The sequence below is a fragment of the Motacilla alba genome, chromosome 5 (assembly GCF_015832195.1).
Source record: "Motacilla alba alba isolate MOTALB_02 chromosome 5, Motacilla_alba_V1.0_pri, whole genome shotgun sequence".
Taxonomy (NCBI): domain Eukaryota; kingdom Metazoa; phylum Chordata; class Aves; order Passeriformes; family Motacillidae; genus Motacilla; species Motacilla alba.
Window position 1 is genome coordinate 53,861,138 of NC_052020.1, and position 15,697 is coordinate 53,876,834.

At 43.8% G+C, this 15,697-nt stretch overlaps 1 protein-coding gene across 1 annotated transcript; it reads left to right on the plus strand.

Moving 5' to 3' along the window:
- The first annotated feature begins 1,004 nt into the window (after nt 1-1,004).
- On the plus strand, nt 1,005-15,697 carry PLD4 (phospholipase D family member 4). The gene is made up of 11 exons (XM_038139369.1): nt 1,005-1,421; nt 4,353-4,442; nt 6,573-6,808; nt 7,484-7,667; nt 7,986-8,106; nt 8,462-8,589; nt 8,758-8,958; nt 9,356-9,495; nt 12,517-12,682; nt 13,710-13,806; nt 15,086-15,697. The coding sequence occupies exons 1-11, from the start codon at nt 1,419-1,421 to the stop codon at nt 15,283-15,285; spliced, it is 1,566 nt and encodes a 521-aa protein (XP_037995297.1). The 5' UTR covers nt 1,005-1,418; the 3' UTR covers nt 15,286-15,697.

The following is a 15,697-nucleotide window of genomic DNA, read 5'->3' on the forward strand; positions in this document are numbered from 1 at the left end:
TTGTGATATTGGAGAAATAAATGATAAATCCTGAATTTCATAAAAAGGTGCTGCGCCTTGTGTGGTTTGATCCTGAAGTCAGTGGCAGCCTTCGTGACTTATGCTGACATAGTTCATGCCAGGATTTCAGTCCTGCACACAAGCAAGGGCTTAGCTGAAATATTTAGTTGGAATGCTCGGCCTCTGAAGTCATCTGAGGGCCAGGGACACTTCCTGGGGGTGATCTGGACCTTTAGCAGGGGTGGCTTTCTGGAGCTCTTTTCATTGGCTGCAGATCCTGCCTCCAGCTTTCTGGTAATTCGGATCTACAGGGACAGCAGCAGCCTTTGATTTGTTTTTTAAGTCCTGTTGTAAATTCAGGGATTTGGGATGGCTCCCATGATAAGTGATCTGTGCGCAGCAGTAAGAGTGAGGTGGCTGGGCAGAGAGGTTTCCTATCTACTCCACTACTTACGTTTTGGGCTTCTTTGACTTTGTGCTTGTGTTTTGGTCTTGAGGGAAGCTGAGGACATGTGGCACTTGCAGTTTCCCAGGGAAAGCCCTCTTTCTGTTGTACCAGACCTATCCTCTGGCTCCTTATTTTTTCCATCTGCAGCAGTTTAATACAAGGTGTGCTAAAGCCTCATGTTCCAAGCTCCACTGACTCCTTACAGCATCCTTCCTCTGGTACTGCACTAGGGAGCTGCAGCCTTGGGTTCAGTAGGAACAAGAGCCTGCCTGGAGAAAAACAGCAGCATTCCCAGAAGGATTTGTGTCAGCTAAGGTGCAGCCTTTGGATTTTTATAGAAGGCATAGTTTCTTAGAAGCTGCCCCAAACTCAGTGTCAGATATAACCCCTCAACAGCATCACTGCAAATTCCAAATGCCACGTGTTCAAGACGAGGGCTGCATTGTTTCAGAGGAGCTGGCTTGCTCCCTTGTGTTTGTCCAAGCACAACTGAGCAGGAAAGTGCTTTCAAGAAAAACTTTGTAGAGAGGTTGTTTTGGAGGGTTGGTTTGTCTGCTTAAAATGAAGCTTCTGGTTAAGAATAGTGCAGTGAAAATAGAGCCACGTTTGGGCTGCTAGCAGCACCAAAGCCGAGCAGTCCTTCCAGCCAGTGTCTTCTCATGCTGATGTGGACTCTGACTTTCCACCACTGAGTGGGAGCTTTGCCATCCAACAGAGCAAGTTATGGCAAACAAGTGAAGATCAGGACTGGAGTTTAAGAACTGGGTCACAGCAACTGGAGGACAACTTAGTACCCTGTCAGTACACATTGTGAAACTCAGTGTCTAAGAGGAAGTGATCTACAGCAGGAGGGGAGAAAACCAGAAGAACCCTAAACAAATGTGCTGACAGAGCATGAGCATTTTGTACACAAGGCTGGGAGTAACATCACAGTACAGGGGGACATCCACACAGGAGGAGACCTTCCAGGATGGTAAGTACCTTTGTCATCATCTTGAGGGAGCTGGGGGGTGGCCGTGGAGAGATGAATGCACCTTGTTCATCTGAGGAACTTCAAACAGCTCCTGGGGAGGATTTGATATAGTGAAAAATCATGTTCTTGTGTTTGAAATTCAAAGTCTGACACAATTTGTTGCTGGTAGAGAAAAGTACCAAGAGGTATTTCAGAGGTAAGGAGAAAGCAACCATAGTGTTATAAACAGCAGTGTCCTGTGTTTGCCACTAATGCCACTCAGCAGACTGGCATTAGCTGGTGCCCCAGCCTGTGCAGCAACGCTAAGTAGTGCTTATATTTATTGCTTGTGGATGATCTTCATTCAGTCCTTGAAACTGGCAGCTGGTAGAGCCCTGAAAGCTTCGAGGGAGCAGTAGTTAATTGCTAACTAGCTACAATATTATTCTTAGGAATTCTGGTTGTGTCTGTGATGTTTCCCTTCTTAAAAATTAAACTGTTTTAGAGCAGTTCTCACAACTTCTGTACAGCAGGTGGGACTTCAACCCATCACCAGTCAAAAACATCAAGAAGGGCTTTGTTTGAACAGAATGGTAGATGATTCTATCACAACACATATGAAATCTGTTCACCTTTGTATTTTAAGAAAAACGCTGCTTTTGGAAGACATTTTGTAACTGTTGCTGAAAAAGAGAAGTGAAACAAGTTGTTTCTGGTAAGCTCCATCCATCTGAGGCCATCATGTGGCTCTAATGGCACTGACACCTGCAGTTTCTTAGCAAGTCACTGCCTGGGTCACCAGATGGGACTTTGGGAGCCAGAGGGACAAGGGAGACAGAGGGGCAAAGCAACACCTCTCAGCTCCAGTTCTGTGATGAGAAGCACTCGTGGTTGCTGTTTGTTCCTGGCCAGCCCAGCTGACTGGGACAGCTGTGCCAAAGCCACAAGCTGTGGAGTGTGACCTGCAGCCTCAGTGAGCTCTCCTGGCCCAGCCAGAAGGGCTCCTGTTGTTTGTCAGATGCCTTTCTTCTCCTCCTTTAAAATACCTTTGCCTCCCTTTCTACCCAACTCTTTCACATCTTCACTCTTGCTCTCTCTTCCCTTTCTTCCCACTAAGATTTCTGGGTTGGAATGTGATCATTTCTTCTCCTGTGTGTTGCTGTCACACACCTTTCTCTGTGTGGTGGTTATATCCCTCCATCTGCTTGGGCTGTCAGCTCTTTGGGGTAAGACAGTGGGTCTTTTTATTGTGCTGAAAACATGAACTGGGATTTCAGAGTTATGGAAATGGCCAACTGTCCTTCACTGCTGGCAGCCACTCCATTTCTCCAGGGTTGGGAGAATGGCTGTTTACCTGCCTGCATTTGTAACTATTTCTAGTGGAAAAGCTTGCAGCTGAGCCTGGGGCAGCAAAAGGAAGTGACAGTGAAAAGTGTGAGTAAAACTGCTTTGGGAAGTGGGCCCTGCTGTAGTGATTACAGCTGATAAAAACAAGCAGGTCCTGAAATGTAAACAGGGCTTTCTTCTATGCAGCTCCAGCATGCTTTTAAGCAGGAATACCTGCTTTGTACCTTTTCTTGCCCCTCCACCTTTTCCATCTTTGTCATCCTCTCTTGTCTGCTGTTTTACCACAGGCCCTCCCTTCCCACATCCCTCTCTGCATTCCCCAAGTCACTGTTTCAGACCCTTGTCTTCCAAGACATCCTCCACCTCTCTGTTTCAGCCCCACCAGCACCTGTGAGTCGAAGAAGCCTTTGGGGCTGTGTCCAACCCCTGCCTGTTCCATGCAGCCACAGCATCCATACAGAAAGGTGGGACGGGCAGAAGCTGGAAGCAGCAGGGAATGTGTAGGGCCATGCTGCTTTACTGCTGGGGAAGGGCAGACCCTGTAAGCCCACCCAGTTCAGGTGACAACAGCTGTGAACACATGGCAAGATGGATGGGACACGTCTGGCAGGATCCTTCCTATGTAAAACTTGTTTGAGTGTGGCCACCCACAGAGCAATTCCACATCCAATAACTCTGCAGCAGGTTCACCCTCCAGGCTACAAAAGCCCAGTGGCTCAGAGGTCAGAAGCAGTCGTTCAGGGACTGGACAGGTGGTGGTATCATCTGGTAGCACCTTCTGAGATCTGCTGTACCCCAGGATCTGCTTCTTGCTTCTGAGAATGAGAAGTGTCATCAGGCCCTGTGGGGTAAATTCACCTCTGCCAATGCAGGGATGATTCATGACCCACTGGGCATGTGTCAAGCTTTTGAGAAGGTAAAATAGGCAAGTGCCAACTCCCCCTGTCCGGCCATCTGCTGTCATATTGGCATATTTTGGTATTTGCTGTTATGGTTGCCTCTGCTGTGGCAACAAAAGAATGGAGAAATACTGCCTGAGAGGGAAAAGAAGATAACTTATTTTCCAGAGTCATGACTGCAACAGGGGAGAAGGGGAGTTTGTATTTCAGCCTGGTCCCTGTCCCCTTAACAGAGTCACTTCTGGAAGAAACACTGGCATTGAAGACAACAGGCACAGGAAGAGAGCAGAAGCCTGACAGAGTCACATGCAGGATGAGACTGATGCTGAACGCTATCACCCACTGCTTCTGCATTTAATTACTGCTTGTTGGCAAATATGTTCGCTTGCAACAGGACAAAAGTGGGTGTTGAAGGATGGCTGGAAGAGGCAGTGATGCAGTTGTTTACACATTAATTACTGCAGGGATCTTTGTGTGTAGACAGCACTGGGGAAAAACAGTGGGGACACGTCTCTGTGTCACTTTGGAGTCTGTTAATGTCACTCAAGACCCATAATACAGGAGGATGTTGCCCAGATCCATACTCAAATCTCAGAGCACTGTGTAATGCAGTGGCAGTAACCTGCACTTTTTGTCTGTAATTGGCTGTACACAAATGTTGTCATAAAGCTTTATTTTTCCCCTTGCATACATTTCTGTTTTTCAGATTGTGAAAAAAGCATTAAAAACGTCCCTGATGTTTAATGAGTCCTCCAACATGAAATTAGGCGTGAACAATCAAAAAGACGTCAAAACGGTAATTATTGGGATACACCACATTTGCTTACAAGAGCTGAGATTGTGCTGACATTTCTGAAAAGAAATAACAGGTTGGGAATTATTTTATTGGCCATTTTAGAAAACTGTGTAGGTTTCAATCCTGTTTGTAAACAAGTGAGTGACAAAACCCTCATTGATTTATCCGGTAGACTGATCAAACCTTGCCCAGAGGGAGTAATGTGGAGATAAATCCTTCAGCTCTGTCTGGCTCAGGACAAGGAAACCATCTCGAACAAACAGTATCACTTCCACTACTGGCACGGCATTTATTCATGTATTCATTTGTTCATTTATTCAGATGCCCAGAGAACCTGGACATCACAGTGCATAGCATGGTGACAGCCATGATGAGACTTCAAAATAGGTTTCTTACCTTAGAAATATCTTCTAAAACCTATCTAAGTCTTGCGAATATGTTCATGTGATGAAATGTGGAACTGTTAAAAATGGGTGAGAATTTTTTTGTGGCAAGGTGGAGAACAAGCCAGAGGGCAAAAATTTAAGTAGATAACTTAATGATTATTTTATTCAAATCACTGCCTGAAATCTACGTCAGCACTGTAGATTTTGAGAAAAACAGAGAAGATTAAAAGCAAGAAGCTTTATCCACATAGAAACTGAAGCAGAAACTTTCAGAGGCAAGTGGTTTCTGTGTGGTTTTCCCATGTCCCCTTTTGGGAGCTCAGATTTATGGTTGCAGCCACCACCCCCAGACTCAATTCTCCTGCCTGGAAGCTCAGAAGCTGAGCTCTGAAGTCCATGTTGCCAATCACAGGCTGGTGGATGGTTCCAGCTCCCACAAATTGCCATGGGAAGCCAGCCATGATATTTACTGGGGGAAATAGATCTGCCTGTGTGGCTGGTTGTCTTTTCCTGCTCGGTACAGGGCAGCATTTAGAGCCTGGTGCTATAATTTTCAGCATGTGAGTGGCTGGACTGCAGATCTGAATCTACCAGGTAGCCAGGCTACTTTTTTTCCCCCATCTACATTCAGTAAAAAAAAATGAAAGTGCAGCAAAAGGGAAATGAAACTAACTCACCACACTAGAGTGACATGGGAATACTGTGCACATGGATAAATAAGATTTGTGTAGTTTCAATTAAGGGAGGTTTAAGACAAAACCAGAACATGTTCAGAAACCACAAAATGTCTTTCTGCCTCTGACACTTTCTGAACTGTTTTTTCTCCCCTGACAACACAAACTTCCTTTGATGGTAATGCTTGGCTTAATCCCACAGCTAATCTTGTGTTAGAAATTTCCCTATTTTGATTTTGATAGGAATTTGGTTGAACATCCTTTGGTCCTGTGCTAAAATAAAGCTAATCAATGTCAAATTAATCACAAAATTTGGGGAAAAAACCCCAAGGGATCGATAGATTGGCACAAAAAAATTAAACCAAAAAATGGAACTAAAATCATGGTCTTCACATAAACCAACACAAATCCATTTCCAAATTTTCTTTTTTTCCCCCCAATTGCACTTCATTTGATCATATCTCCTTTCCAGAGTGTTTGTTCCACTTGATTCTCTGATTTCAAGATTTCATGAAATTTCAGGAAATTCTTCCTTTCAGGAAGGGAATGAAATCTTGCCATTTCAATGAGGATCAACTGGGCAAGCTTTGGTCCATTTTCCTGCACGTTGAGTCATCCCATTGGCTTTTATTGTTTTCACTTAATTTCAGAATTTTTTCTTTTGTTTTTTAGCATTTAATTTCTTCAATTTATTCTCCCGTCTCCTTATTTACCTTTATTCCCTGATTTTGGGGTTTCAATGTGTAAAATTTTGGCAAGTTTTGGTCCTTCTCACTGCACCTCATTTGGGTTTAAATGGACCTTTTAAAGATCATCTAATCCAGCCCTCCTGCAGAGAGAAGGGCCATCTTCAACTACATCAGGCTGCTCATGGCCCTGTCCAAGCAGACCTTGAACAGTTGCTCCTCACTTCCAGTGCTGCACCGAAGAACACCACCTGGCAGCAGCTGCAAGCAGATCTCCCATTCAAAGATTGTGATTTATTCACCTGCACAGGTAGTCATCCATTAGCTGGTGCATCAATGTCTTGGTGAACACTTAAATCTTCCCCTCTGTGGGTTCTGTTCTAGTTTCAAATCTTAGGGGCGATTCTGACGCTTGGTCTTGTCCTGGCGGCTTTTTACTTCCTGAGTGTGGACAGCACAGCTGATGCTAACGGAGGAGAAGCAACAGTTGTCAGCATTTACAGAAATGTGGAGGAGGAAGGACTGTACAGAGATCTCCCAGAGGAAGAAGGACTCTATGGAGATCTCCCAAGAGCCACAATAACTGAGGAGGGCACCAACAGATCCAATGACTCCTGCAGGTGAGTCAGGTTAGAAGGCACACGGAGGAGTCACCACCAGAGGGAGAAATAGTTACAGTACTGAAAATATCACCATGGGTTTTATTCTCTTCCCACTGTATCATAAGTGATGAAGCACCACTAATTTGGGAAGAGTGGGGTTGCTGTTCAGGCATTGGGTAGTTGGTAGTTGCCTGCTGGAGGGGCAGTAGGGGCAGTGTCACAGCTCTGCTCCCAGTCCTGTGCTTGTATGCTCATCTCAGCTCAGTTCCCCCTCTGCCCCCTCCAGCCCTCCTCCTTTTGTGGCAGCAGTGGGAGGCAGCAGTGTCACCAGCTGGCAGAGCAGCCTTTCTCAGAGGCTGGAGGGGCAGGGAATGTCTGTGCTGGGAGAGGGTGAAGAGGGTACCCAAGCAACATCCAGCTATGGGGGTTTGCTTTTCTCCACATCTTAGCCATGGTAAAATAAAATGCTCAGAATGGCTACTGAGAAACCATTCTGCTGAATTTGGGAGGTCACTGTACAACAATATAAGCCTGGCTATAAAAACTAGGGGTAGAGAGCACTGCCAGCCTGTTTGTCCAGCTCATCTTGTTTGATGTGGAGGTTGACACCCAGCATGGCCAACTGTGCGGCCTGACTTGGTGTCCTCTTGGGGTCACAGTCACTTGCTTCACAACACAAAATTGCCATTGCAGCTTTGAACTTGTGGAAAATGTTCCTTATGACTTACCCTTCGAGATAAACAGCACTGCAGCCAAACCCTTGTACCAAGCCTGGGCGAGACTGCTCGACCTAGCCCAGGAAAAAGTTTATGTGGCTTCTTACTATTGGTCTCTCACTGGGAAGGATATCAGTGTCAATGATTCCTCTTCCAAGCAGGTAAGGTAAAATCAACAGCAAGCATGTCTGTGGTTGTTTTTCCTCATGTCCATGTGGTAGAGGGCAGGCTGGCTGTGTGGTCTGTCTCCCAGAGACATTGCTTAACTCCTCCTGCAAATCCAGGAAGGTTTTCCATGCTGTTCTGAAGCAACACTTCAGCTTTCCTTCTTTAGTCAAGTTAGGCTGAAATAAGTGAAATTTCTGACCTTCCTTGTGCTGGGGTTCTTCAAAAGAAGTACCCATTAGTACCACTGCCCTTGCATATATCTTACTACACCTTCTGTAACAAAATAAAAAAAATAACAATTCACCACACAGGGTGAAGATATTCTGCAGAGGTTTGAGAGGTTACTCGCAGAGAATGTCTCTTTGTATATTGCAGCAAGTTCACCAACTCTGGCTACAAAATCAACGGACCTTGAGCTTTTGGAGGAAAAAGGTAATTATTTCCCTTCAGTGATCCACTCACAGCTTCTGTAATGCAAAAAGGCATCTGTGGGAAACTGGTCTTCAAGGCCTGTTCTGATGTAATGCTTACATGGGTTCACAGGACATGCACCATCTGCTCACTAGTTCATGCTTTCTTTCTGTGTTGCCATGCTCTTTAGGATCTTCTGAAAGTTCACATTTTGCATATTGTTTTTCAAGTTACTGTGTTCCCAGGAATGAGTGCTTGTGAATTTTGGTAGTTGTTACTGCCGGCAAGAGTCAGACATGCAGATATGTTCTGGCTGTTGAGGAATCATCTCCATGCTGTATCTAAACTCTTTTTTCCCCTCTCCATCTTTCTTCAGGAGCTCATGTGAGAAAGATTGATTTTGGACGTTTGACAGGAGGAGTGTTGCATAGCAAATTCTGGATAGTAGACATGAAACACATATATATTGGTAGTGCAAACATGGACTGGAGATCTCTATCTCAGGTAACGTCTGCTGCTGCATATTCAGACATCTGGGGGAAAATTCATGTCCTAGCAGGAAGCAGAGAAAAATCATAATGATGTAAAATATTGTCAGAGCAGAAGAAACAGCAAAGAAACCCCTGGAGGTGGCTCCTTCTGGGGCTGTGACACAGCTTGCTCTCTTTGCAGGTGAAAGAGTTTGGTGCTGTGATGTATAACTGCAGCTGCTTGGCTCAAGACCTCTGGAAAACATTCAGTACCTACTGGGATGTTGGATATCCTAATGCTACCATCCCAAACCCTTGGCCTCTTAATTATTCAACCCAAATTAACAATCATCAGCCTCTGAAAGTTGAATTTAATGGAATCTTGACAGAAACCTATTTTTCTGTAAGTATGTTTGAAAATAACAGAGTGTAAACTGTTCAAGGATTGAGCAGGAAAGTTTCTTCCGCAGCCCTCCTCAGTTGCTTGTGTTCCAGGTGGATAATAATTTGTTCCTTAGGTTTCTCTGGAATGTTCCAAGGATAGGGATAAACCCAGCATAAGCTGTCAAATTGTATGGCAGGAACAGCGTGCAGGTCTCTTTTAATCACCTGTAGCCTCAATAAGTATCTGACCCAGCAGGATATGGAAGGCATGAGGAAAGATGGTGGTCATCTCAAGTGCTTTGTGATATTTTAATGAAAACTTGACAGATCTACACATAAATGAGTTGCAGTCTGAGATTAAAAAAAATAAAAAAAATAAATCACTGATCTATGTGTTTGTTTGTTTTTTTTTACAGGCTTCCCCTCCAGCATTTTGTCCAGAAGGTCGCACCCATGACCTCTATGCTATACTCAGTATTATCAGTCGGGCACAGAAGTTTGTCTATGTTTCTGTTATGGAATATTTCCCTACCAGCCGTTTTGTTAATCCAAAAAGGTACAATTTCAATCCTGAGCAAATCAGCTACTTGTACTATTTAAAGAAAAAAAAAATTATTTCCCTCCTTCTGCAATGAAAATATTTAGAATGGAGAGAGGCTTTGCTCTGCATCCACAACCATCCCATAGACTGTGCCTCCCACGTACCAAGGGACAGGATGAGAGGAAACAGCCGCAAGTTGTGCCAGGGGAGGTTTAGATTGGATATTGGGAAAAAGAAACTCATGGAAAGGGTTGTCAGGTATTGGAACAGACTACCCAGGGAAATGGTGGAGCCACCATCCCTGAAAGTGTTTAAAAGTTCTGTGGCTATGGTGCTTGAGTACATGGTTTTGTGAACATGGTGCTGCTGCTGGGCTGAGTTGGACTTGATGATCTTAAAGGTCTTTTCCAGAATCTAACAATTCTAGAATTCTGTGATTCCAGTCCTGATGCTGCAGGAAGGATGATTACCAATACCTGTGTGCTTTGCTGGTGTTCTGGAGTACCCTCCTGTGCTCTACACACAGCAGAAAAGCTGTGAAATGCCATGCTAGGGACAGTCAGGTCCAGTGTCCTCCAAAATTCAACACAGCAGCTTTATGAATTGAGAGAGGAAAGGGAACACCATAAATATATCTGACATCAGATTTTTCAGAGAAAACATTGCTGTGCTCTCCTTTCTTGCTTGTATTTTTCTTTCTTGCTGTCATTTACTTCTGAAGAGTCTTGACTTCCTGCTCTATTTTCTACTTGATGCACTTGACCAATACTTTAGAGGGTGGTTCTTGACTCTCCTGACCCTTGCAGTGAGAACTGAAACAGCCTCTAAAAGAAGCTTCTGGGTTTTTTGTTTGTTTGGGGGTTGGTGGTTTTTTTGTTGCTGTTGTTGAGGGTTTTTTTTTTTTGTTGTTGTTGTTTGTTTTTGTTTGGGGTTTTTGTTTTGTTTTTAATAATTCCATTTAAGTTCCAGCAGCAGCTTCAGAGATAAGGTGATAGGGGTGATCTGGAGTCATCACAGAATCACAGAATGGTTTGGGCTGCAGACCATCTCATTCCTCCCCTCCTGTGCCATGGGCAGGGACACCTTGCACCAGACCAGGCTGCTCAAAGCTCCATCCAGCCTGGCCTTGAGCCTGAGTGTGGTGAACCACTGCCATGGTCCAGAGACTGCCCGAGGCCACAGCAGAACTATGCAGACTCTGCACATGAACCCAAACCTGAGCAGCACAGAAAGTTAGTCAGTCATGGGGCAGCACTAAGACTCCCAAATCCTCTTAGGTATGCTTGAATTGGGATGTTTATATGCAACCAAGTGCTCTGAATTCTCTGCTTACAACATTTCTGAGTTTTCCAACCAGCTAAATAATCCGAGAAAGAAGTTCAAGTGAAAGAATTATGTACAACGTGTCTTGTTGGATAGGGTAAGCTCTAGGCTGCCATTTAGCCAGATGATACCATGCATCATGTCCCTCTGCCACAACTGTCTAAAGCCTCTGTTGTTCAGCTGAGGCATAGGTGTGTTATGGGAAGATTTTAGGATAATAGAGAGATGCAGATAATTTTACTGTCCAAGAAACAAAATCTTGAGACTAGCCTCTACTTGGAGGATATCTTTAATAAATCAAGCACCTCAGAGGATTTTCAGGTTATATGTAATACAGTTGGGTATCTGGGTTTCTCATCTTCTGAGAACCCACTCATCTTTCTGGGAATAAGTTCCCAGAAAGTCTCTTTTGCCCCTTAGGATTGAGTGCATTAATACTCCTTATTCTTCATCTGAAGGCTTAATCCACAGTTTGTGACATCTAGGGCTGATCAGATGCAAACAAGGGTTTGAAAGGCCCAGGGAAAGTGGCGCAGGGCCTCAGGCTATCTCCACAGCAACCAGCTGTAGTGCCATGAATTGAAGCTGATTAGTTCAGGTTAGGTTCCTTCAGCAGCTGAGGCAGAGGGAACAAAGCTGCTGTCTAATGCCTGAGTCTTAATCAACTAGAAACTGATATATTTTAAAAATTGAAACCATTCAAAAATTTTGTTTCAAATAGCATGATTTTCCAAGCTTTTCAGGATCTATAAGGCAAGCCTGAGCCTCAGAGCACGTGGCCAGGCCATTGATCGCAATAGGACGATGCACGGGGGAGGATCAGAGAATTCAGGCCTTTGTGCATAAGACCAAAAGGATTAAGTTAGGCAAATTAATTCATCATTGCTCATGGGACTGTGAGCAAATGCTGGACCTGTCTGTGTATCAGCCCTCCAATCTGTACCAAGCATGCTCGTCTCCCTCCATGCAGCATTTGTTAGGATCTACGCAATGAAAATGCCACGTGGGTGTTTGGAGTTACCAGCCCTGGGATGCACATTGTCCAGCTCTGTGTAGCTGGGTGAAGGATGTTAAAAATGTTCCCCAGAGCTACAGACAACACAAGTGTCAGGAAAACAGATTTTCCCATGTTCAGGGAACATGGGGAGCACAGCTGTGTCCATTACCTTGGGCACACACAATGAGAACAGGGAGGGGTGGGGAGGGATAGAGTCTGCCCATGCTGGCTGATGGCACAGGAGCACTGCAGACACTGGAAACAGTCTCCAGGGGCCTGAAAAAGTCCTATTCTGCAAAATGGTTCTTAGACTTTCCTCTGGGCTCAGCACTGCCCTTTTCACTCTGTGCTGTATGAACTGGCTTTCCCCTGGAGTTGCTATTGTTATCTTCAGTTTCCCAAGGCGATAAGCATGGTGGCACCGTGCTGTGTGCGTATCTGTGTATGTGCACTTTACTAAGCTTTAAACTTTTAGATGAATTTCACCCCAGTTTGGCAGGATCTGGAGGTCATAAAACACGTTCTGTGAAAAGAATTGACTTGGTAGAAGGCAGAAACTTTGTCTGTACCTCCAGGGAAGCCACAGGTGCTTCACTTACTAGACATCAGAAGTCCCATCTGTGCATCATCACTTGTAGTCTCAGTTTAACTTCACAGCCTTCTAGTCAACTGTTTAAAAAAAGTTTCCCTTTGTGCACACACCTCCTTTTCTGCAGATACTGGCCAGCCATTGACAATGCCCTGAGACGTGCAGCTTTCAACCACAGAGTGCAAGTGCGGCTCCTGGTCAGCTGCTGGGCATACACCGACCCAGCCATGCTCCACTACCTGAGGTCCCTGCGTGCCCTCAACAACCCACACGCCCACATCAGTATCGACGTGGTATGAATGAGAAACCTGATTTTGGAAAGACAGCTTGAGGATGTTGCCCCTCACTGACTTCTGAGAATAAGCTGCTGCTTGTGTGTAAAAGTGTTAGCTTTTAGAGAAGCAGGTTGTCTGTTTTTGCAGTGACTGCTTCCTGTTTTTTGTGAAAATAAGGCCCAATATATAATCTTTGAGGAAGCAGCTATTTTAAGCTACTAATGATATCAGGTATGTGCCTGGCTGTGGCACTTGAGACATTATCCAGGCAGCTGCTTTTGCTGAGCATTGTGACAGTAACAGTTTATACGATAACTCGGTGCTTCTCTCAGAGACCTTTTCCTGCATGGAATATGTTAAAGCGGTCTAATTGGTATCAGTTTGTTTTTAATTGAGAGCTCTGCTGTCTGCCTATACAGATAGATCTGTTCTTGAACACTAAATATTGGACACAGGCCATAGGGATTGGGCTGGAACGCATCAGGTGGAGTGGGTTTGGTGTGGATGCTCCCAACGTGATGCAGTAATCATAACAGAGAAATACCACAGAAGGAGGAGTAGGTTTCAGAAAAAAAAATAGAAAGGAAAATGTAGATTTTGGTAGGAGTTAACACAAAAAGTTAGGCATTATAGTTGCCTATAGTACCCCTTGTGTCTGTGATCAGCCCATTCTCACACAAAATAAGAGCAGCAATCAGTGGTAAATGCAATCTATTAAACAGCTGCCTAAAACTCCATTTAATTGTCTGCCCTGTAATGATAATGGCTGTGCCACTAATGGAACATTGTGAGGCAAACATTTTTTGTATCTGATCTTAATTGCTTTTTCAGTTTTATGTATAGTGGAAGTATTATTTGCTAGTTTTCTTGGATAGGAGTAAAATCTCTTCTATGGTCTATTCAATAACAGAGTGCAGTATGTTCTCTTTTGTTCTTCCCATGCTCTTCTATTCTTTGAAACTACAGAACACATGCACTGTCCAATCATGATGTCTGTTCCTCACTCTATTATTTGTGTTAATATTTTTAACTCCTCTCCCTACAGAAACTCTTCATTGTTCCTGTTCTCAATCACACAAACATTCCTCATGGGAGAGTGAATCACAACAAATACATGGTCACTGATAAAGTAGCCTACATCGGTACGTATTCCATTATTCCAAATACTTACAGTATCTCCAGATCTACTGGACTGAGACTGAGATAGGATCAGCTGCAATACCAAAAAATACCTCATTTTGCCATATAAAGCAAAGTCTGTTGTAGGTAAACAAGTACAGATGTGAAGGGGAGAAAATAATGTAGGCCAAGTTCAGTAAGAGATTATTTCATATGATTGTGAACCATTAGGAGCAGAGTGTGACAAGGCTGAGTGCACAGCCCGTGTCAAGCACAGTGGGATTTCACAGCCTGTGTGCTCAGAATGACACAGGGATAGCTGCTGCTCCAGTATATAACATTATAGGGCGTTAATAAAAAGGAACTGCTGGGAGGAATTAATTCTATGCACTGTTTGTTGAACAGAATTCTAGGAAAGGAAATGAGAAAACAGTAATGTCAACTGTGTGCTGTTCCTGAAAGCCAGGATGGTGTTTACATTTCATTCTTTTATTAGGAACCCTCAAAAAAGGAGACGTGAAAGTGCTCTGTCATTTCAGCAGCTCATCCTCCCAGCAATACACACCAGCAAATAGCCTGATCTTCCAACTGGCTGAGGGTTTACAGCTCCAGTTGCCTTCAATACTTTAATAACTTGTTTTATACTTGAAGGCAGATATGCAGAGGATTTGTTTTCATGCCTAAGCACCTTCTGGAATTGACAGATTTTTCTGGCTAAGGCGATCACGAGGGGAAGTGCGTAAATGATAACATGAGCATTGTTCACAGTGCTTGATTGTCTGAATTGAGGTAGCTTTGGAGGGAGCCCTAGACAATGTCTGCAGCTGGATTTTCCAGCTTTGCCTGGTTTAGAAGCAGGCTTTGCATGTCAAGCTCAGAACAGCTCCTGAGCGTTTATTGATCAGGAGTCCCGTTTCTCCTTTTGTTTTCCTTTAACAAGTGAAGAGAATTAAGTGACTTGAAGACTTTTTTTTTTTTTTTTTTAACGCTGAAACCGATGTCAAACACTGGCTTTTACTTCTCTTAATACTCAAATATTGCACTTTATTACCATGTTTATGAGTAGATTTGTGCATTATTTCACAGGCTGTAATGAATCAGAAGGTTCTGAACCTTCAGGGTTGCAGTTAATATCAAGTTTTCAAAACCTGAGGTCTGGCATAAGAAGGAGGTGACCTGATTTTTGCTGCCTCGTTGGTCCTAATGAGATTTGCAGTCATAGAGCAAATCAACAAAGCCCAGAGATCAAACAGAACACTGGGAAATGAATGTTTTCTAATCAGCTACTTTTCCATTGCACAGGGACTTCCAATTGGTCAGAAAACTACTTCACTGATACAGCTGGCGTGGGACTAATTATCAAACAGAATTCGACCAACCTGCAAAGAAGGCAACAACCTGTCCAGGAACAGGTGAAAAATCTTTTTGAGCGAGACTGGAATTCCAAATATGCAGTGAATCTGGAAGATGTGCAGGGACAGAAAGACTGCAACTGGGATTAGACCTGAAGTGAATTGAAATGTGCGCTTAAAATAGAAACAAAAAAATGTATTTGAAATCTTGTTCAGATGCAAATCAAGGAACTCTCTTCTTTTTGTCTTTGTCAGAGAAATCACCACCTCGTGGCATCGGCATTGGTGACATGAGAATTTCTGATAGTTGACTCTACCTGCAAAACCACTAGTCAGAGTGTGATGTTTGATTTTTTTGTGCGATTACCTCATTGCAAAGTTAATGAAATGCATACAGTGTTGTATGACAAGCTGTCTGGCATTAAAGCAAACATCAGAGACACAGATCATTATTGCTCTGCTATTCTATCTTTAGAAACTATATATTTCAACCTAAAAGTTCCACTAACAGTGTTTGCTTACATGTCTTTAAACATTTTTAATAAACTCCTGGCCACCTTAA

Excerpts from the sequence above, each read along its gene's own strand:
- PLD4 (XM_038139369.1), top strand. Across the intron at positions 9,496-12,516 it reads CGTTTTGTTAATCCAAAAAG|ATACTGGCCAGCCATTGACA; the intron begins GTACAATTTCAA and ends CCTTTTCTGCAG. Across the intron at positions 12,683-13,709 it reads CCCACATCAGTATCGACGTG|AAACTCTTCATTGTTCCTGT; the intron begins GTATGAATGAGA and ends CTCTCCCTACAG.